General features: G+C 41.1%; 2 protein-coding genes across 3 annotated transcripts; both read right to left on the bottom strand.

The window, feature by feature from the left end:
• Positions 1 to 1828: 1828 nt before the first annotated feature.
• On the bottom strand, positions 1829 to 7166 carry crls1 (cardiolipin synthase 1). Its single transcript, XM_084375136.1, has 7 exons — positions 6569 to 7166; positions 5312 to 5449; positions 4897 to 5026; positions 4717 to 4802; positions 4544 to 4612; positions 3325 to 3416; positions 1829 to 2423 (listed from the first exon to the last, which is right to left on the bottom strand). Exons 1-7 carry the CDS (start codon positions 7025 to 7027, stop codon positions 2330 to 2332), a joined length of 1068 nt encoding a protein of 355 aa, XP_084231262.1. The 5' UTR covers positions 7028 to 7166; the 3' UTR covers positions 1829 to 2329.
• A 273-nt stretch (positions 7167 to 7439) lies between these two features.
• Positions 7440 to 15398, bottom strand: mcm8 (minichromosome maintenance 8 homologous recombination repair factor). 2 transcript variants are annotated; one of them, XM_084374904.1, is made up of 21 exons: positions 15280 to 15398; positions 14355 to 14675; positions 14041 to 14106; positions 13861 to 13943; positions 13584 to 13733; positions 13198 to 13295; positions 12904 to 13102; positions 12640 to 12725; positions 12327 to 12472; positions 12031 to 12105; positions 11786 to 11921; positions 11158 to 11188; positions 10911 to 11048; positions 10693 to 10753; positions 10346 to 10426; positions 9832 to 10027; positions 9526 to 9739; positions 9236 to 9445; positions 8972 to 9048; positions 8508 to 8697; positions 7440 to 8278 (listed from the first exon to the last, which is right to left on the bottom strand). In XM_084374904.1, exons 2-21 carry the CDS (start codon positions 14671 to 14673, stop codon positions 8186 to 8188), a joined length of 2649 nt encoding a protein of 882 aa, XP_084231030.1. In that variant the 5' UTR covers positions 14674 to 14675; positions 15280 to 15398; the 3' UTR covers positions 7440 to 8185. The 2 variants fall into 2 exon arrangements, with proteins under 2 accessions (XP_084231030.1, XP_084231029.1); XM_084374903.1 differs by having other exon boundaries at positions 14355 to 14680.
• Between the last annotated feature and the right edge of the window lie 7946 nt (positions 15399 to 23344).

The raw sequence follows: 23344 nt of genomic DNA on the forward strand, positions 1-23344 counted from the left end.
ATATAACCGAAAAGAACATTTCTATCAACAGAGCAGTGTTAGGCTGATGGATTCCTATTTGAAGTGGACTAATATGATTTCAGAATATGCAACCCGTTTCTGAAGGATTGCTTTCCAAACAGACCAGAGGAGCACAAAAACCACGAGGTCATGTCAAATCTACATGTGTTTTGGGCGAGTGACCAAAAAGTTTTTTTTAAATTAGACTCATGTGCTTGCATGAACAACTTTGGAATAAAGAGTCAGCATTAATGAACTCATACTGATATTGAATAAGTAAAATTCTGTCAATATTTGTCAATCATGATCACATGCAGCCTGCTACATTTCCAGTTCATTACTGAGAGCTTGAAAAGAAAAAGAGCGGCTTGATTATTTTTAAGCTTTCATCTCAGAGTCACCACTAATTAAAGCGCCGTTCTCTCAAACACTACATGAAACGCCTGTGGGGCATCATCTGGTTCTTCCAAATTATACACTTCCAATCTGTGTTTTCAAATATGGACTTAAGTTAGTATCCTCTGAAAAAAGCAGCAGAAGTTCCTCAAACAGTCGTTTAATGAGCGTAGGTATCAATTTGTTCCCAGTGATGGATATCTCATTTTTAGAATGAGACTTTTAAATTATTCAGCGAAGAGATAATGAGCAGACATCCCACACAAAAGCCACGAAAACAACTCGCACAAGCCTGGCAGTCATCGGCACGCTGTCGGTAATGAAACGACATTACCCAAGTGGTTGCAGAAAATTGCTAGAAAATGAGTGGAAGAGTTGAAAAGGTTACACAGCCTCCCTCCCCGTCTCCCTCATCGTACAAGTTTTCTTGAGGGGGGAAAATAAGCGGCGGAGTCGGATAAAATCGCCAGAGGAGTTCGACGAAAAGGGTCCAGTAGTACCTGGTGTTCTACCCAAGTGTGCAAATCACCTCTGGCTCATTGTGCTTATTGATCTTGAGACTGGAAGAACTTGAAAGGAGCCTTGTAGCAATTATGGTTCTTGGTTCAGAGAGTTCAGATATGAGCTCTGCACCTGAGTAAGAAACTCAACAGTGCAAACAGGTGAAACTGAAAAACATCTCATGGAAGTCAAACATTCACTGGTTGCAGCTGGCTCGTTGGCTCAACTGTGGATGTTTGGCATGTTTTGTTTGTTTTTTTATCAGTTCAAGTGGAATATCTTTAGAGGTTTGGCAACAAAATAAGCAAAATTAAGATGTCACCTTGTATTCTTGACTTCATTAATCAAAGGCAGCACATTTTAATTAAGATGAATGTGATGCAAGTGAGCCAGTCTTTGCCTGAACGCCACCAGCCGGCGTTACTAGAAACTTGTTAATCAACCAAAATAAAATATAATAAAAACAAGTAAGAAATTATTCACTTGATTAATTTGGCGTTATTTTCCTGTAAGGTCTATAAAGTGTCAGAAAATAATAAAAATTGATCCCCATAGTTTCCCAGGCCAGAGAAGTAAGGTATGCAGTCCAACCAAGAGTCCAAAACACAAAGATGTTTGATATTCAAAGCAGCAGATCCTCACACGGGAGGAGTTTGAACTGTGAACGTTCAAGCAAACAATCAATTAATAGAATAATTGTTTCATCCAAATAAATACCAATAATTTGCAGCTCTAGCATTAAAATGACATTTTTGTGGACTGCGGACCATGAAATGGATCCTGGTAGCATGTCATCGCTTTTCATACCCATCTTTAAATGCTCAGTGCTGTTTTCAGATGGATTAACTGTCACATTCGTGGTCTGGTGAGATTAAATGAAACAAAGAAAAAACAGCCCTGCACACATTCATAAACGCACAGAGAGACAAACCCGAGCAGATTTTCTTTTTTAATCATAAATCATCGGTTTACAAAATTAACAATCATAATCAGGTTGACTTTTGCCACCTCTTGATTGAAAAACTAAAAAATAGAAGCTCTTGCCAGATCACTTAACATATACTTGACACGTATGTTTGAGTGTTAATGTCTGTGTGTGTGTGTGTGTGCGTGTGTGTGTTTGTGTGTGTGGGCGGTCTATATTGCTGTTTGCTGTTTTCTATCTGTGTGCATGTGTCTCTCGTCCACCACCAGTCCAGAGAGGCAGAGCTGCTGTGCGCCGTAGTGTCTCAGTAAACCATCTGCGGTCCTCCGGTTGGTTTCCGTGCGTCATTGCCATGGCGACTCATAAATGGTTGTCGCGGCTACTTGGTTTTCAGAGCTCCTGGCGATCATCCATCTGTCTGTCTGACTTCTTCCACGGCTGATCAGCGTCTCCGGCGCCTGTTCGTTGATTTTGTTCCGTTTTCCTGATGCTTCCTGGATGTGGTTGTCATGGTGATCTGGTGTTTAGCACCTTGACAGTCTTGCGGCCGTAGTGCCAGTAGCTATAGCCGGACGCTGCTGTAGTCACGGCTGTTACGTACCTGCAATATAATACATGCATGATAGATTAACACAACTGAGCGGTCCAATGAGTTTCTTTGAAATGAAAACGGCATCATTTTCACACTGTAGCAAGTTATTATTGAGTTATATGAGGGGATTACTCCTCATCAGCCAGTGGACCTCTTACAGCTGATTAATTGATACATTTAAGAACAATGTAATGAATTAATTAACCTGACTTGCAATTGTGCAATTAAACTGTATGTGTAAAATGTGTGCCCCCTAGTGGCAGGATCAAGAAAGATATTAACAGAATGGAAGCTATTAAATGAAAAAAAATGTATTTCATTCAATTCATTCATATTTAAAGACAGATTTAGAAAATCATTTAGAGAGAATAATCTTGTCGATTCATCATTTTCAAAAGAAAAAGACAGTTTATAAATTGTATATTATTATAAGGACGTGCAGGGTAGAAACTAGTTGCAACTCAAGCAGATGTTTAAGTCTGTTATAAAGGCTTAAACCACCACGTCAAGTGTCATGAAAGATAAATGAATCGGTGTGAAAATGAAGCATAAATGTACAAAAACCAAGCATGAAAAATGCAGCTGCCCGTCGTCGTGTCGATCAGTTCAACAGTCTGCTGAATTTGTATAAGTATGTAGGTCACTGTGACACAATAAAATGTTTGTCCAGAGTCGGATCTCTGCTCCGTCTCACTCGGAGTTGTAGATTGAAATGAGTCAATGCACTTGACCCGAACACTCTGCTGGAACAAACGGCGTTTAAGTGCTTGAGAGAGATGAAACCGCTTGTATTCAAAAACGCTCGGAGAAATAAACATGTATTTCTTCTTTGTAATCACTATATTGGAAAGTAAATGGCCATGTAGGATATTTTAAGTGAAGTGGGTGAGATGGCGTGTGAATGATTTACCATAAACACTGCAGCAGGACGTGGTCCGTGTACTGGAAGACTGGGGCAGCCAGAGAAGATGCGACCAGAAAGAGCTGGATGGCTGTGTTCACCTAACAAAAAAATATATAACATTATAAAAAGGCACAAAAACCTTTCACCTGTTTCTCTCTGGCTCATTATTTTTGGGAAAACCTGTTGAGCGTGTTACAAGAGTTACGGATGCTGCCAAATACAACACTCTTAGGCAGCTTTAAAAAAAAATACTCCTGCCGGCATCCAGGAATGTACTCTACACAGTCGAATGTATTAAAATGAATTATGCAGAACCTGTGGTGGAGCCATAAAGGAATATTCTGAGAGTGAACTTTAATGCGTTTCTGCACAACAGATTTCTGTGTTCAGTATCACAAGTACAGTATAGTAAGTGCATCCATTTAGAAAGGAATGAGTTTTACATCAGATGATTATTTTCAACGGTAGAGTGTCAGATCTGTTGGTTTGGTTTAAGGCTGCACAATATGGTTTTAAAAAAAATCTAACTGCAATTACTTTGACAGATTATGATTGTGATACGATGATGAATAATGTGAAAGTTCATTTTTGCATCACGATTTCCTTTTCACTGAAAAAGCTGTTGAAATCATGATGATGAAAAACAAACAGAACAAACATTTTTTTTAATCTGGAGTCAGAAACAGTTGACATTTTTTAGTAGCTTCTTGCAATTTGGTTATTGCACGTCGCCATATCACGATTTTGATTATATTTAAACTAATTGTGCAGCCCTGGTCGGGTTTCTTTCTTGACTCTAGTTCTACGTGCATAGCAGTAATAAGTTTGAGGATAAAGATGTATGTTTGATCTAGTTACGGCATTTGCATTGCAGTTTGACAATTCTGCAATAACATGGTTTAAATTTTAAAAGAAGTCCATCTCAAATATCAGCTTTTCATAAAAAAGGCAATAAAACATTTGGAAAAGAAAAACACATCTGTGTGCAGATTCTGTAACGCCCTCTATTAGATTATGAGTTTCTGAATCTGCTGCTCAAGTGACTGAAAACATAATAAAATTGTCACACACATACTGACTAAATCCTGTTATTTAAGGCTCCATTGTAGCTAAATCTCCACTTTACTACAGTAGCGTACAAAATGTTAAAAGTCCAGTGCAAAGTGAGAGTGGGTGGTAAGTTTGTAAGAGTGTGTGTGAGTGTGAGTGTGTGAATGTGTGTCACCTTGCTGAAGAGCGTGGGCTTGAGCTGTGCTGTGGTGTAGCAGGGGTTAAAAAACTTACTGAGGGTCACCTGGAGGAAAGAGAAGGAAAGATTGGAAAGTATTTTACTTTCTTCAGCTATTGTGGTCTTTAAATTCTGTTAAATAAACCGTGTTAGAGTGAAATGTGTCTCACCGGTGGAGGTACAGTCTTATATCTGACCCAGAAGACAGCAGCTATCAAACCAATGTCTCTGAAAATCACTAGAGCCGTCAATGGAGCTAAAACAGAATAAACAACACGTTAAATAACCTTGTAACACTGTAATACATTGCTAGAACTGTCACATTATATACAATAATACAAAACAGATACCTGGTATAAGCTCCGCATAGGTGAGACTGACGTATAAAAAACTGATGAGAATCTTATCAGCCAATGGGTCGAGAGCGCTGCCCAACGCCGACTTCTGAGTGGGCCACGTCCTGGCGATGAAACCATCCAGCTGAGTCAGAGACAAAGAGAGGAAGACATTTTAATAAATGCTTTCTGAAGTCTTAAATAGCTAGTTTTTATATAGATGACTGTATGAACTTCATGGCAATAATAACACATTTTGAAACAGTAACTGTCTCACTGTAGGTATTGTGTTTGTATTCAACAACACTTACCAGTCACTGCTAATGTCAAATATCTCAAATCCAGAACTATGTCACTATCTTGAACATTTTAAATAGATGACTAATGAAACTCCTGCAAGTGATTCAGTGAATGTGTCTGTCTGTATTACCAGGTCAGTAGCTCCCGCCAGTATAAACAGAGCGAGACTGAGGTGAAAGTGCTGCTGGATGATCAGGTGACCCAGGAACGGAGCCAACACGATCCGACACACACACAAAAAGTTGGGGATTGTCCACGGGTTCTCATACTGCAGAGAAACAGATCAGAAACTTGTTAAAACCACAAAACAATATAATAAAAATGACTTAAATCTGTTGAATTCACATGTCAGACACATCAACATACTTCTGTAGTGAGTGGTTCTGCACCAATTATGAAATTCCTGGCAGATACTGATGCTTAACATGACTATTTGCTCAAATCGGATGGTTATTTATGCTGTTAATTTAGTTTTTGTTGTTATTTATGACCCCTTTTGTATCAGGGAAACAAATAAATCTTTATTAGTAAGTGCTTCAAAAGCTTTGTTAGCTCTCTTTACCACTACCTACTCAATGATCAGAATGTTTCAGTAGTTACATAGCTTTCTGACCTGATGCCTTATGACTGTGCTGGCATAAAATTGATGTGACACAACAGATAACTGGCCTTTGGTGTATGCCATCGTATTTACTGATAGCGGTCAAAAACGCGATTATCAGACAAGTGATAACTAAACATTTTCACTGATTATCCTAATTTCTTGTTGCGTATACTGAGATTTAAACTAAGAAAAACATTAAGAAATGATCTGGTGCACCAGTGCAAAAAGGTAGTTTCCATCTCATCTTCACCAAGAACGAAGATTATTGGAGAATCTTAAAGACTTCTGTGCTGCAACTTCAATTTACTTGCAGTGGGCTAATATCAGCCCATCCAATCAGTGCAGTACCTCCGTCTAAGTAAAATGTTGTACTACTAAAACCCACTAATTTTTATAGAAATCAGATTTTACATACGAACAGACACAGTGTAGTTCAAGACTAATCTTTACAGCTGTATCTCAAACAGCATCAATATCAACATGCTGTTAACACATCATGCGTCAGTATCAACAATCCTACTACATGACTTAGTTATAGTCCAATGATATATACTTTTGAATGGTTAAGTAACATTTTAAATACACATCTTGGACCTCACAGAGCATCTTCAGTGTTGTATTAAGGATCAGAACTTGTTCTGACTTGCAGCATCACCGATAGTAACAGAAACTATCTGTACACACGTCATACAGGTGTATGTGTGTGTGTGTGTGTCCTTTTGTCTCGTCACACACCTCACATGCCTCCACATAACTGTCACAGTCATCCAGCTCTACACTCACCAGCTCTTTGAACTTGAACAGCCCTTGTCCCGGTACCGGACTGGCTTCATTCCCGTCCCCCGCCCCAGAGCTGCCTGGTGTCTCCTCGGTCTTTCCGCTGCAAAGCCCACGAGCTGGGGGTGACGGCAGAGACCGGAAACTGGCCACCGACCTCGCGTGACCTCCCGGGTACACCGGTGGCACAGTCCCTTGCGCGTGCCAGGGTGTCGCTTTTACCTGCTGGAGGATCCCGGTCCAGCACGCGACACGGCTGTCGGACCCTTTGAGCCTGAGCTGCCACGAGCCGCTCACCGGTGACTGCTTCAACCTCGCGACCTCGCTGACAGGTGTGTGTCTGTGCCGCCATGACGCAGGCTCAAGCCAGCACACACCCGCACCGCGCGTGGACACCGCACAGCGAACACTTGCGCCATTGCGGCACAACAGCGCGGGAATCCTCCGCAAACACATAGTCATCATCGTTCACGAGCCCTCCGTTACCGACCTGCGGGTCTCCTGCAGTCCGTCCTTGTTTTCATGTTGCGGTTTCAGATTGTGACGGTCAGAGCCGACGGGGTCCCAGCTCAAGACAGCGGGCTGCCATGTTGCCGTAAACCGACACGGCACGTAATGTCGTAAAAATGTCCGAGGCTTTTATTTTGAAAATATCTGTTTATATGATTTAGAAAGCTCAAACGCAAAAAGAAAGGTATCAGAGCAACGTTTTAAAATAACTTTGCTATGAATAAATGACACTATAACCGTGTCTATAGCTTTAGTGTTAATAAAAAGTAAATTGTGTATTGTTACATTTTAATTTGAAACTAATAGCACCTTTAAATCCCTGTCAAACCTTTTTTTGTAATCGTAGAAAAACAACAAAATGCTGAAATTAATAAACAAATAAAATGATTTATTTACTGAGTGTTGAATGTTAACAACTGACGTGCAACGATACAAAAACCCCAGAAACAGTAGAAAATACAGAGCATTTGAGACAGCATGAGGACCAAAATGACAAGTGAACACTGTACATTTTGTGGCGTTCAGATCAACAAACTATAGCCCCAATATGGGATACTTATATCATGACCTATAAAGAAAAGCTGCAATTGTTCAATGTTCACTGTGTCATCGAGTGTAACGGAAACACTGGACAAGCTACCGAATACCATAAATTTATACATAAATATAAACATGTCATTTCATTTTCATAAAAAATAAGAATAGCTTCTAAAATATAGTATTTTTTTCTTTTCTTTCTTTCAAATTCTGACTTTTTATGTCTTTATTAAGAAACTGATATGTGTGTAAATAACTGCAGACAGTTGCAGAGGTGTGTGTTCAGGAGTCAGTTAAGCTTATTTCCTCTTTTTAGCAGGAAGGTTGAGTCCATCCAGGAAACTGGTTGCTGTCAGATGATCTGCCCTGTATTTGCCAGTTGTTGTGGTTACAGTCTCTTCAGAAGGTCACACAGAGGTTGGAGGTTTGGTGAAAGTGGTTTGGATAATGGGTTCACCATCACTGTTTCCTTTCTATAAAGAGAGACCCTGTTCGGTTATCCCACACACTGACCTTGTGGTGAGGTCTACAGGGAGGAGCAGGTGTGTTTTCTGACTCTACTGCAGTTGTCAGAGATCAGATAGTCTGCAGCTGGTACAGTTTGTGTCCTTTCTTCAGCAGGAAACCCTGTTCATTCAGGGAACTCACCAGACCTTCAAAATCCATCACCTGCAGGAATCAACCAAAGGCTGAATAAACAAATAATCCAGCATGCATACAAAGGTCTTGTGACGTCAAGTCACGACAGTTTCAGTTGCGGATTTCTTTAGTAGCCAATATCTCACAGATGGTGAGTGACTAAAATGGAGCTGTTTGTGCCTTTCATGCATTTAAATCTAGCCAGCAGTTAACTTGACTGTTTTTTTATCTAGTGCATGTGTATTTTAGTGCATTTCACCTTTATGTTCATTCTCTCGGCCACAGATCGGAGCGTTTGGAGGTCAAACTGCGTCTGATTGGTCCTCTGGGCGTGAGAGTGCAGTGCATTGACCAGTCGTTTTGCAGCGCTGCGCTGACTCATGCCTGCCCCCAGCTGAGAGCGCTCAAAGTCCAGATTGCCCAGACCATCTGAGTACGTATCAGCCAGACTGCACAACAGAATAATACGCACACACACACACGCAGAGGGGGAAAGAGACATTTACATCACAGGACAGTACATTCGATGTCAGGACAGCACAACTACGATATAGTGCTCATTTTGTTACAAGATGTCATCACAGTTATCAGTTCTGTAAGGGTATTGATTCATAAAGTATTTTTCTAAATGCATTAAGTTATTCACACTCTTAAAGCAAACAGAATTGGCATAATTGTCAGAACATACACATCTTTGTACATAAGTTACTCCTGTAATTTCACCTGTGTTTCATGATCTCCACCACGTCCTCAGCATCACTCTTGGTAACTTTCTCTCGGAGATCCAACCTGGCTCTTGCCTGCACGAAAAACACACAGTCAACCACATTAGTACTGGGACACTAGTGAGAAAAAGTTCCTCTTGTCAAACACATAACATTTTGGAGTTAGGTATAGCCTCAAACTACAGCAGAATAAAGATGTTATCCCGTGTTAATTCAGCACATGTTGCTGATGGGTGAATGCACCCAACATTCAGAAACCTACCTCAGTGAGTCTAATTAAAGACTCGAGCTGCCGTGTGGTGATGGGTGTCGAATCAGCAGAGTGCGCCTGAGATCTCAGCGACAGGTAGAATTCCTGAATTGTCTGCGCTGCTTCAGGAGAGAGCGTCGGATGGACATACTGTCGAGCGTAGCTGATATACTTCCTCAACAAGCATGCTGGAATGGGGTCTACACATTCACCTGCAGGGATCTTGACACAGAGACACACATATTGTATAAATGCAACTGATATTTGACAGATATCACAGTAGTCCACGGTCCAGTTTTTACCTGCAAGCGTTCAGACAACGGCATATCAGAGTGATCTAGTAATATGGAGGTCTCTAATTCACTGTTAGTCCTGGTAACTACGGCGCTGCTGGTTCTGCCTCCTGCTGCCCTGTTTGCCATGACGTGCTCCGACAGCCGGCGGTCATGTGACTCATCTGGGATGTCCAGGAGGAGGAAGACTACGTCGAATCGAGAGAGAAGAGCTGAACCCATTCTAAAGACAAGAAAACACCACCGTTAACACAAGTCAATCACTTGTAGAGTACACAGATAAACATCTTCCAGCAATTGCTAAAAAACACTTACTTCAGATTTTCAGAGACGGTCTTGCCTCTGTTGTAATGTCCCCCAATGGGGTTCGCAGCAGCTAATACTGACGCTCTGGCAGGCAGAGAGGAAACTATTCCGGCCTTCGCTAGACTCACAGTCTGCTGCTCCATGGCTTCAAGTAAAGCCTGCTGCTGGCTACCCAATTTATCAAACTCATCGATGCAGCACACTCCTGAAGAAAACAGACAGAGAGTAACAAGAGGATGAGGCCAGCAGAAGACAGTGAGGTAGAGAAAGAAAAATATTAGACACAAGCAGGAGTGAAAGAAATTCTTCAGATTTCTCAGGTTTCACGTCAAGGGTGTTTCTTTAACTCCTCTGTGAATTAAGAGGTTTGTCTGACAACTGTGTAAACCTGGGGAACCAGGAGGCAGTGCTGCACTGGGTGAAAGTAGAGATGGAGTATATATCAACCATAATAAATCAAAATACACTATAAGAGAAAAGACAAACATACTTTTTAAATGTGTGTTCCCACTCTCTTTCCTACCTTGGTCAGCCAGCACCAAGGCTCCAGCCTCTAGAGCATAATCCCCTGTTCCTGAGTCTCGGGATAAACTCACTGTTAGTCCTAAAAACAAAACAGAACAAAACAAAAATATCATTAAATATTAAATTCCCAACTCGCTTATGTTGTAACAAATCCAAATAACTGTTTAGAGCATAATCACCACACTCACCTGCAGGATTCAATTGATGCTCTCTATTTTTGCTATCCCCTTTGATGCTGTAATATTGCAAATTTCCCCGTGGAGGACTAACAAAGGATTATCTCATCTTTTCTTATCTCTTATATACAGCATCATTTAGGAAGAGAAGTACTTAAACACAATTTACCTGTGGTGCTTGTGCTGTTGCCACACACATAGATTCCTCTGGGAGCCACATTACACACTGCCTACACACAAAGCACACATGAATATGCAAGTATTAACTTCACATTTTATCACTGACACGGATGTATCTTAACTTTAAAAATTCAATGTGCATCACAATCTCATCTTAAAAACAATACAAATAACACACAACAAAGTATTTCATGTTTTCTGTTTTACCTGTAGCATCTGACTCTTTCCCAGTCCCGGGTCTCCCACTATCAGGATGTGTGGGTCTCCTCTAACTGGGACGCTGTTCTTGTCCGTGTGTTTCTGTCGGCCACCAAATAACGCCAAGGCTAGAGCGGCTTTCACCAGCTGGGGGACACACGAGAATTGAGGATGTTGGACTGAACTTCTGTGATATTTGACAAATCCTGTTTATAATGTGTGAATGCTGCAGTCTTATTCTAGTTACTCAACTCACCAAGTGGCCGTAGATGACAGGACACAAAGAGCTGAAAGAGGCGAGAAGATCAGAGTGTTACATATGAGTTATATATCTCTGTATGAGTTAACAGCACCATGGAAAACCGAACTAAAGAATGACTAAAAGTCTACACCCACAGTAGCAGCCCAGTGAGGCTGTAATGCTTATTACATAACGCAAGACAAAGCTGTAGGATGAATGAAAAAAAGGCAAGAGGAGACCTAAATACCTCACCACTAGTTCAAGTTTGGCCTGAAGTGGTGCCAGAAGTCATTTTGTGTCCTACACCACAAGGCTTTTTCCTTTAGATGGCAGCCATTTCGGGACACAGACTCAACACTGTAAGACTTGGCCAAACTTACATCAGTCTACATTTTTTCCCAGCACTCAGAGGAATAAATTATGTTTCAGCTGAAGAAAATCACTAGAACAGACTAGATCAAATGTGTTCACACAGCCAGTAAGATGTTTTCTCCTTCCATGAAAAAAGGAAACTTTCCTGAATTTGTCCCTCAGTGGCCCATGTTGTTCTACCTGTTTGGCTTGGGTTGAGTTGATGTGTGAGAAAATGCATTAACTTTTTAAAATAGTGAACATGTGTCACTGTGAGTAATAAACATCTTACTGTACGATGAGTCTCAGCAGGTTAGGCTGTGACTGGATCTCCTGGACTGCGTACAGCTCCTTCAGACTGAACTCCTCCCCTCTAGAACGATCTTCATGCGACCCTCTTGAGCCCTGACCTGACTTGGACTTCTGACCTACATGTTAAAAATAAATAACATCTTATTGCTCTTTTACATACTAAAAAAAAATCACTGCTTTGCAAAATTCAAGTCCAACTTTAAATAAATACACAAGCTGCAGTACCTTTAGTATTACTGACTGAAGTGGCTTCAAGGTAGAGGAGGAACATACACTGATCCTTCTTCCCTCGGGAAGTACCTGCACAGGAATAAGTAGGAGTTTTTCAAATTTTTCACAAAAGCACTTCTTATTCAATTCCTTTCCAGAATTTTTGCACTTAAATACAGGTTTACAGTTTATACTCATACTGTATATACACATAAATAGATTAATAGGTCACCAACTACCAGTAAAAGGTAACAGCTGACTCCAAACTTGCTCCCACTGTAGTCAGAGTGTGTGTTTCAGTGTGTTCGTACCATCATTGGTAACTCTAACTATCCCCGTCACAGTAACTGTGTCTCCAGGGACGCAGCTGTCACAGAGGTCGGAGGTCAGGTGACACTCCACGGTGCGTGGGATTCGTCCAGCCTCCCTCTGCTCTCCGCCCATCACCTCCTGCACCCTGAAGTAGCATAAAAAACACATTTCAAATGAAGTATGTGATGTTTTTCTCATTAAAATACATCATGAGAAAAGCTGGGACTGTCTAGCAATATTCCACTCTTTTGTAGAGACAACCTTCCACAACAGTTCACTACTGCACAAAGGCACTTAATATACTGTACTTACTTGATGATCTGCCAGTCGACAGTTTGAGTAAGAGGAGAACTCCGGCTGGGGGCGAAGGAACGACTGCGACAGTCAGGCTGGATACACTAGGTGATAAAAGACACATGTGTATAGTATACACACATTAAACGTTCAAAGTTAACCTATAAATCCAAGTAATGATGTCAAAGATTGTTTTGTGTGTATACCGAAAGGAAATTGTATCGATACAGTGTTACTTCTGGGTACTAAGAGTACAGAAAAGATACCCGAGTGTGCTCATACCTTGGTAGGTGTAGCATATTTCCCATGCTGCAGTGTCAGAGACTGTGTCTGTGAGCAGCCCAGGCACTTGAAGGCCATCCTGGTACACAGAGGTCTGATATTGCTCACTCTCACCACTGTTCCCTTCACACACACCAGCCGGCCAAACACACTGGCACGCAACGTCCGCAACGGAGTCACCGGTTCATAGTTATACAGCCTGCGGACGATTTTCATCATCAATAAAGTCATCTTCATTCTTGATCAGGAAAAGTACAGTACAGGAGTCAAGCAAACAGTGATTGTGTGAAGTACCTCGCACTAATGTGAGGGATGTTGATGATTGGTGCGGCGACAGGAAGCTCTTCCTCTTGCAGCTCAGCGACTTGTTTCTCCAAATCTATGGTTAACACCTAAAAGACACACACAGAAAAAAATTATCAATCTGTTATTTGTCGTCTCAGCGGAGCAGTTCCACACTTTACCTCCTCACAGACCTCAACGTTTAAAGTTTCAGTTTTATAGTTGAGGGAGAATTGCTAATAATGACAGATGATACAATAACATGCCAATAATTCATTTTCAGAACACTTTATCACATTAAATATTCATGTATTAAAAGGCGTATCTAATAAAGTATGCACATGAGAAAGGCTGAAACGTGCAGATAACATATTAGTAGTGTCTGTATGTGTGTGTACCTGGTGAATAGCCACTCCCAAACACTTGAGTAGCACCTCTGGCTGTTCCTTCAGCTGTGTCGTCAGATCAGGAAGTGCAGCACGCACAGTTTTGTCTCCAGTCAAGTCTGCATAGTCGACCAGAACGCTGCCCTGACGCTCAATCTCATCCTGCACACAAACACACATGAATCATCCTTTTAAGTTACATCATAAACATAAACCAGGACACAGAGTGGAAAAATGTCCATGTCCATAAAATGCACAGAAAGATACACAAGCTCACAGACAGACTGACCTTGTCGTACAGGTCAATCTTGGGTGTGAAGTATTTATCAAACACTTTAATCTTCTCCACACTGAGTGAGCTCTCTATGAAGCCTGCACATAATAAGACAAACAGCATTAAGACATTTACATACTAGACAGAAAAAGCCACATCATCATGTGAAACAGAAGTATAAACACACACACGTACCTTCGGAGAAGTAGAGTGTCCATCCTCTGTACGGACACAACATATCTAAAGTGGCCTGAGTAAGGACTAAAGAGGCAGAGGAGCAGTTAGACTGTAAATTCAGACACATATTGTTGCAACTTTCCACATACAATTTCATTTTAATGAGATAAAAAAACGTTAAATGCTTCAGCATTTTTACCCCACACTATCTTAATATGCAGCTTACAAGAAGAAGAGGAAACTGTCAGCAAATTCATTTTATAAAACATTCATTGAGAATTTAGTTTCTTCAACGTTGGTAACTGGAAAATACAAAAGCAAATAAAACTCACCTCTCTGTTGGTTTCCTGATCCTCCTGCCCAGCCACCACCTCCACCTCTCGACCCTCCAGCTCCTGATCCTCTTCCTCCTCCTCCACCTGCTGATCCTCCTCTCCATGGTCTACCCCTCCATCCTCCTCTCCATCCTCCCCCTCCTCCTCTCCATCCACCACCACCGCCTCCTCTCCAACCACCACCGCCTCCTCCTCTCCATCCTCCACCACCGCCGCCTCCTCTTCCTCCTCTCTGTCCTCCACTACCACTGCCTCCTCCTCCTCCACCTCTCCCTCCACCCCTCCATGAGCCTCTCCTGGATTCCTCTCCACTCATAACTTTCCTAAGAGAAAGCAAGAAGAAGGAACAGACCAATAATCCATTAGAGTGACAAGGCATCAGGGTAGATTGAGCCATAAAACAGGTGGATCTTCATCAAGTGACAGGTGTACTGAATAAATATCAAAAGAAAAATGTATTTTCCGCTCCAGGACTATTTGAAAGCGACTATGTAACACACAAAACAAATGATTAGAACATTTTAAATACGATAAGTGATTCCTATTGCTCCAACAATAACTTTACAGCCCAAATAATCAGTCGTGGCACTTTATCCCATCCCGTTCGCAGAACTCCATTTAAAAAACTGTAAATTTACTGCCAACGCAATTCTAAGGCAGCACATCCAGCTACCTCGTATGGACTGAATTAAACCCTTTAAATAAAAACTTAATCAAATACGAACCATTAACATTTCGGCATATAAATCATCTACTCAGCAGTGTTACATATTAACAAATTAACAAGGTTTAGTTAGTTAAACCGTTGAGAGTTTACGTATGTTACATTGCTTATCATTGTTAGCTAAATTGCGTCTGTTATCGGCGGAGTTTTACTAAATGTTCCGTTAAAACCCGTTGACAGAACAGTAGAGAAACAAACCTTTAGTTTAGCCTGTTGAAGACTGATAGAAAACGTCGATAAAACACCTCATTAATGTAAGTTAACTCAAAACATTATAAGTTGTGGGGGAGTAACGTTTCGCTAAACAAGCTGTCAAAGTTCCCTCCACTGACGTAACAGCTTCTTTCTTCTGCGATTACGTGCAACAGGGTAGTAGTCAAAGCTGCTCAGGGGTGTTACTGCCCTCCAGCGGACACCAAAGATATTACAGCTACAAATATCACACTATATTAGTTAAAAACCATACAGGAGGCTTCATTAACAACAACAGCAACAATAATAACAATAATAATAAAAAAATTAAATAAAATAAAAATAATAATAATTATTATTGTTTCAAACTGTTTATTGTGTACAGTGAAGAGTCCCTTGCTACTTGTTTTTGTTACACTAATATACGCTACAATTGAATCAAATCAAACACAACAGATCCGTCGTGATGAATTTAGAAAGATCATAATATACAGATGAAAATTTACTGCTAGTATATCATATTGTACATTTAGGATACCTTATGCATGTGTGCTGTGATGCTTAAAAAGGCCATTTTGTCAGAGTGACAGATGTACATTTAACATTTTTCTACGTCTACTGTATATTTCTTTTTCTAATCCTTACTTTTTACTCTTTCTAATTATTACTATTATTGCACATTAGCCTTTTTGGCAGCACGTCCTTGAGAAACCAACCTCCACATGTCACTGCACAAATCATTTTAATCATTTAATCATTTTAAATAATTTACATGCTGACAACTACAATATGTCAATATCTTGAAATTAACATTAAAGATTTTATATGATCACCCAACTTAATCAACATGCTTATAATCAAAAACATAAGAGCAGTTTGACTCATCAGTTATTACAATCGACTTGTCATCCTGTCAGATTAAAGGACTTTGAGGAAGATGGCATGAGTCTTTGAAAGCATCACTGATTGTAGATACAACACAACATCTTCACTAAAGACATGTTTACACAATCATCTGCCGCCATCTTGTGGACATATCCTGTCATTACAGTTATTAATCTAACATGACTTCACAGATTAACACAGTTGACATAAAACACTGTATCATCTGTCTGTCTTTGTCTATTACTTACACTCCCTGCGTCCTCGTGCTCTTTCTCCTTCCTCATAAACACACAACACACCGCCAACAGTTCATTTCAATGGCATTTTAATTTAATAATGTAAAGACTTACTGCATACACACATTAAAGGGCTGCAAACACACGCTCAGCAAAAGTAGCATTAAGCTTAGTGACTAAAAGTGACAGATTCTGTAGTTTTTTGGCAGTGCAAGAGTTGACATGAGGCTGCAGTCACACTCTCTCTCTGCAGGGTATTATATAACTGTTTTATACTCGTGAGGACGATCACTGACACAAATGGACTCAAGATTAACTTTATTGTTATTGCACAAAGTAGGTTGCGGGGGGGAAATAAAATGCAGTTTAGCATCCAACCAGAAAGTGCAAACGCTCCACACAAAGACAAATGTATGAGAGCACACACACACACACACACACACACACACACACACACACACCCTCTCCAGGGAGTGGTTTGGAGGGGACAGAAAGACCGAACGAACAAGGTGGAAAATCAATACCTGAACTACTGTGGCCTGGAGTAGTTAGCGGTAATAGCAGAGGGCTGAGAGGGATGGATGCACACACACACACACACACACACACACACACATGCAGTGCGTTGGTAAGGTCAAAAACAGCTCTTCTGAGAGAAGCAGACAAAGAAATAAAGACAGAGCGAGAGATACGTCTCCTTATTGTCCCCTATCATTATCTTCCTAACGCTGACGAATGAAATAAGGCCTCTTCATCTGTGTGTGTGTGTGTGTGTGTGTGTGTGTGTGTGTGTGTGTGTGTGTGTGTGTCCTGTCCAGTCTCTTCACACTCAGTTGTCCTCGTGATGTCTCTGTGATGATAACTGCTGTTTTGTGGAGAGGGACGGAGAGGCTGAAGGACTGGTGGAGGAGAGCCACGGGGAGATGGAGGTGGAGACGATGAGAGGCTGCACCACTCAGCGAGACATTTAATCTCCACTTGATCAGTCAGCAGCAAACGTCTCGCAGGATCGATGTGAGATTGGAGGTGATTTAGCAAACGAGGAGAGATCATTTTTCAATACGGTTTGTTTTTTCTAGCCAGAGTTTCGTGGCCCAGAAGTTAAGTAGGTGGTGAGTCGCTGCAGCCGGGTTGTGACATGACAAGACTGTCGATATGTTTTAAATGAGTCTGGGTGACAGAGTGAGAGACTTCATTACTTGTGTGTGTGTGTGTGTTAGGGAGAGCACCTGTTTGTATAAAGTCAAACTGAGTTATCTTCACAGCAGCACTCCTCTATTCTGGACCCTCCGCTCCGGTCCCGAGCAGTTTGGAGATGGTTCCTCTCAATGATCCAATCAGTTTCTCACCTGGAGTTGAGTTTGGGAACAGGGAACTCATGAATTTGTTTTTCAAGCCCTTTCACCAGGATGTGATGATAGCAGCTAATGTTTCTGCAAAAACCACAGATACGTCCAAGGTCGACATTTGTACCTAACGTGGCGCATCATGTTCACATTATGTGCTCATTAGCCACCTTTCACATCAGGAGGTGGAGGGGATTACAAGCCACAAGGCAGCCTAACAGCCAGCTGCAGTTTGGGTCGCACCACTGGATTTTCAAGGACGTTTCCAGTCGTTTTTGTGGGGACAAAAAACGGCTATTTTTTAAGGGATGTTGGACCGTCTCCATCCCTGATCGTGGCGACTGAAACAGGCATTTTAAGCCAAACCATGATGTTTTTCTGAACCCTAACCAAGTGTATTTCGTGGCTAAACTTAACCAGAGCATAAGCACGGCGTTATGACACGATAGAAATAGAAAATTCAGCCGAAACAAATACAAAGTTGCAACGTGACAAAACGTTAAGTGTGATTTTGCAGAAACTTTCTTGGCCCACTGTCATTCTGGTGCTTGAGTTGATGTGTCCAGGTCTAAAATACCCCAAAATCAAGAGGTTCATGATTAATATCAGATTCATGCCAGATATCGAGCTTTGTTCAGTTCTTACGAAACATCACACCGCCTCCGTCAGCAGGCATCAGCAGCAGATCAGTGTTGAAATGCCTCAAACGTTTAACATGAACCCCAACTTCTTCATCACGCACCAGCTGCAAAACAAATGCAAGAAGAAGTGGAAGAATCGGTTAAAAGTGGATTTCTATCATCTAAACACACATTAAATGTATTCTTTAACATCTTATCATCATGTTAAATTAGTTGCAGGACAATTAATCCTGTTACATTATAAGAAAAGAAAGACAGCATGAAGGAAATGTCCAGTATCTAGACTCTGGGTGCCAGAAGGTTCCCACTTGAATTGCATTGCACAGTGATCCATGGTGGCTCCAGGAGAGCAGCGCAGGTCGATCGGTGCAGGCAGGCGGCCGTCACCTGTTTGCTGCAGAGAGAAATTGAGCTGTCAGACCTTTTTCTTCATCGTTTGTAACATCTCTCTCCGTGGCAAACAGCGTGTGTGGACTTTTTACCAGGATAAAGGGGCTGAGGATTGTACAGAAAACACAGTCATACATAGTTTAACACCAAGAAAAATGTCTTTAATAATACAAACTGGAGGTGAAACGGTCAAAGCCGAGAGAGTTTGTCCCTGAAGCTGGGAGGTTTAAGATGCTGTTGAAATGATGTGCTGCCTGAATGGAAACAGTTAGTTGTGTATTTTTTGCAGTATTTCTTGTTTCATGTCCACATTTGTAGATTTATAGCAGGTGATTTAAAAATGCATTGACGTGACAGCAGAACACTGTTTATTATGTTTTGTCCCCCAATGGCAGACAGACAAGGTTTTCAATGACCGAGTGAAAACAGTGGAGCTAACAGGACTAAATAAATATATAAATACAAAATTAATTAATCAGTTAATGCCTGTTTAAAAACGCTGAGTGTAGCGCTTCAGATGATCGTCTTTCAAATTGTTCTGGTTGACTCAGTGTTTGTTGTTTGATATTTATACAGTCCCACTAAAAAATAAGTGAAGAAGACTTTTTTAAATGCACCACACGGTGCCAAAACTGAACGATCTGATGGAAGGTGTTGTACCTGGAACATCCTAATCAATGTCACAGCAACTGTCACAGCTTTGTGACTATATGAAACAGATTAGAAACAAATGCACATGAGAGAAGTTATGTTTGCAACATGTTTAATGATATGAAAGAGTCTTTAACCCAAAGCATCTTTTCCTGAACCTAAGCGAGGATTTTTGTTGCCCACAAAGCTGCATCCAAAAACACAAACACACACAAAGAAAGGCAAATGATAAGTGTTAAAATAATGTTGAACAACATGTTCCAGAAGTGGACTTTGTCCTTCGTAAGTTGAAATGATGGTCCTGGATGGAAAGTGGACAGGTTGTGAGTTGGTCGTGTATTTTTTGTCCACAGCAGTCAGCAGAATAAAATGTTGGCATACGTTTTTGCAAACCATGGATATGTCAAACTTTGTACTTTTCATACGTATCATATCAACATTTCTACAATACGTGTCTCAGATTCAAATATATGAGCTGGCTTTCATATCACGAGGAGGAGGGGAAGGGTGGTGCCATGGCACCTACAGGTGACACAGCTGCAAAGCGAGAAACCAGTTTGAGACAACTTCAGCTGAGCGACCGGTTGGGACATTTTGGAGCCACGTTTGAATCAACAAAACCATGTATTTTAAGACAAAACACAACGTTTTTCTAACCCTACCCATATGTTTTTAATGCCTAAACCTTATCAGACCATAACAACAGAATCATAAGAACAGTGAACAGTTTTGACATATTCAATATGAAACCTACACATTTGTTTGTTTGCAGAAACGTACAAAGTAAACATTTCCTCTGGTAAACAGGAAGTTGTCCTACACAAAGATAATCATCCTGTAAAGTAACTCCAATCAGTGCTGATCCTGAGTGTGACTGAAAACAACACTGAAGACTCATTTTATCATCTGTCCCAAATCAACAGAAAGAGTCCACTCTACACTGCTATCTTACATAACGAATACACACACACACACACACACACACACACACACACACACACACACACACACACACACACACACACACACACACACACCATTAAATGTGATGTAACTGGCAAATGAACACAAACACACAGAAGTTAAAATACCAACCCACACACACAATCTGGAAGAAGCTGCTCTGGCAATTTGCTGTTGAGCCCTGCTGACATTTCTGTCTCCTCTGCAGGCCACCAGACTACAATTACAGATGGAGGCATTTCAGCTGTTATCTGAGAGCAACATATGCATGAAGACGCCAGCAGTGACTTTGGAAACACAGTGAAACCTGCCTCCTGCGGCCGTCTGCGAGCCGCAGCTCTTGTTTCTTAGCCCAAGTCGGACGGGAATGTCAAGGATTAAACAACTTTTTCTTTCTCTTCCTCTCCGACCCCCTGCAGTTTCCTCTCATGACACTTCATCAGGAGAGACTCTGAAGCATCTCGTCTTTTTTACTCCGAGCAGTGAAGAGGAGCAATTAATGACCTCGGTGACCTCGCTCTCCACTCTCCTCCTCCGGTCTCTCAGCGATGCATAAAGGCCTGAAAATATCTGTCAACTTGTTTTCTTTTTCTTATTTTGCATATTTTCCTTTCATTTTCTCTGTCGTGCACACAAACACTGATGCAAACTGCACACACACACGTATAAACACACAGAGAAGCCCTGACGAAAGAAGATGTAATGTCTAACATCGCTTTGCAAAGACTAATATTTCAGTTAAATGTCTTTATTGACACACTCTGCGTGTGTGTGTGTGTGTGTGTGTGTGTGTTTTATGACTGCATATTAGCTCTGAACCCCAGTGGGTCTGTTTCTTCATCTCAACTAATTTGTGTTTTTACTGCACACTAATGGACTATTATGAAACACAGACACACACACACACACACACACACACACACACACACACTATCTCAGCAGTCGGAGTGTGTGTGTGCATCTGTGGGTGGCTGGTTGGGAATAATGTGTGTGTGTTTCGGCTTAGCGGAGGAGTTTCTTCTTCAAATCATCAGTTTCAAGCGGCGAGGATAGATTGGTTTTAACTGAATATGCGAAATGAGCCCCGGCTAAACTCATTCAATTAGATTTTTTACATTTCCCGAGGGGTCGACAATTAGCTCACAACAAGTGGCACTTTACAGGAGCCAGATTACAAGTGCAGAGCTGCAATGAAATGTTCAATTATCACATTGTATAGATTTTGAAAGAGAAATGTAAACATGTCACTCGCTGTAATCGTCACCTGGTAATGATGTTCTTTAACGAGTTCACTTTTAATTGAGTGCTTCGTCTGAAAGAGTCTCTTAAAAGCTTAGAAACTTTGGAGAGCATCTTTAGAGTCGCATGAAGATCGACACAAATCTCGTGTCAGTGCGATCAGTGTGGAAGCAGTTAGCTTAGCTTAGCATGAAGACAACGAACAATAGCTAGCCTATTATGACCTGTAAAGTTCATTAATCATCACACAGCATCTCACTCGTTTACTTCTTGGACAAACAAAAGACAGCTTGTGGTTTTAGAGGGTCGGTGGTGCACCAGCACACAGAAAGTCCTGATCCATTTAAAGTGAAAGAGAAGGGCACCTTATAGGGCACTTTATCATGTTTTATCTACACTTACACTGTGTTTTTTTTTAACATGGGCGCACCACGGGGGTCCTATCGGTGTTAAGGCTCGTGCCTTTACATTTGGGATAACCATCAGCGCTGTTCTCCATGGGTGAGCTGTGACGTTAGCACATTTAGCTCAGGTAGGTAGCTTCCCTCCGTGTGGTGATATGGAGAGAAAATAGTTCCCTCATCAAACTGCTCACAACAGTCTGTCTGTAAGTCTGTGCATTATCTCGAGTAACCGGCTCATTATTTCTGGAAAGAGAAGGCAAACAGCTCTACGGCTGATGTCTCTTCTCTCCCAACCAAGATTGATAAGAAGCACAGCTAAAAGGGAAAATGTGTATTTTTGATTTTGGGGGCGAACTGTCCCTTTTAAGGTCATCAGGAGGAATTTAAAGGGGAAAAGGAGTTAAATAAAAGCAATGTCAACAGTGTAACAAGAGTAAACTGTCGTGTTAAAGAAAAAGACTGGTTCTCTCTCTCTGAGCGCATTACGAGTGCACGGAGGTGACAAAGTTTCCAGGGATTATTTCCTTTCATTTGTCTGTGTGGGTGTCAGCTGACTGACACTAAGCAGAGCGTTACTTAATCCACACACCGATATGAAAATGCTCAACACGGGGCACGACGAGAATAACGATGAAACAGAAACTCTGACAAAATAAATGATGCTTCATGTTCGGTGTGAAGGATTATTGAGGCTCAGGCAATTTTCAATCTGTGGAAGTTGTTTTTCACACTTTATAAGAACAAATGACTTTCTTGTGGAGCTCGAAGGAATTAATCTTGATTTCTCCACCTGCAGTGACGGCGCGCAGACAACAGCAGGAAGAATGAGAAGAAAAACAACAAGCCTGAACTTGAATATCAGAAGTCAAGTTAAAGAAACACAGTTATTCTTAAAATAAATAAATACAAATAGCGTGAATATTAAAAAGCCTCGGGGAAACAGTTCACTGTCTTCCTAACAGGATGAATTATAAAAATTGTCACACAGCTGCGATCAAAAATGGTAATCGCATTTTCTAATTAATGCTAAGCTGGGATGTCAATAATTAAAACAGCAGTTTAGTCAGAATGCATGACATGGATTGAGTGCAAATGTGTGTCTGTGCCTTGATTCATTCTATTGTGTTTCATTTAATTTAGGGTTAAAGGGGCTCAACGAGTTTTTCCACTGAAGATGAACAGGATTTAATTTGTGCTGAAGATGACGACAGTGTCTCAGTCACTCCAGAGTCCCCAAAACTTTGATGTGGAGATTCTTGGGGACTACTTCTTTGGTATGAAACAGTAGTAGTTGTCTTTTAAAAGGTTGGAAACTC

The sequence above is a fragment of the Pagrus pagrus genome (genome assembly GCF_965226575.1).
Source record: "Pagrus pagrus genome assembly, chromosome: 15".
Lineage (NCBI taxonomy): Eukaryota > Metazoa > Chordata > Actinopteri > Spariformes > Sparidae > Pagrus > Pagrus pagrus.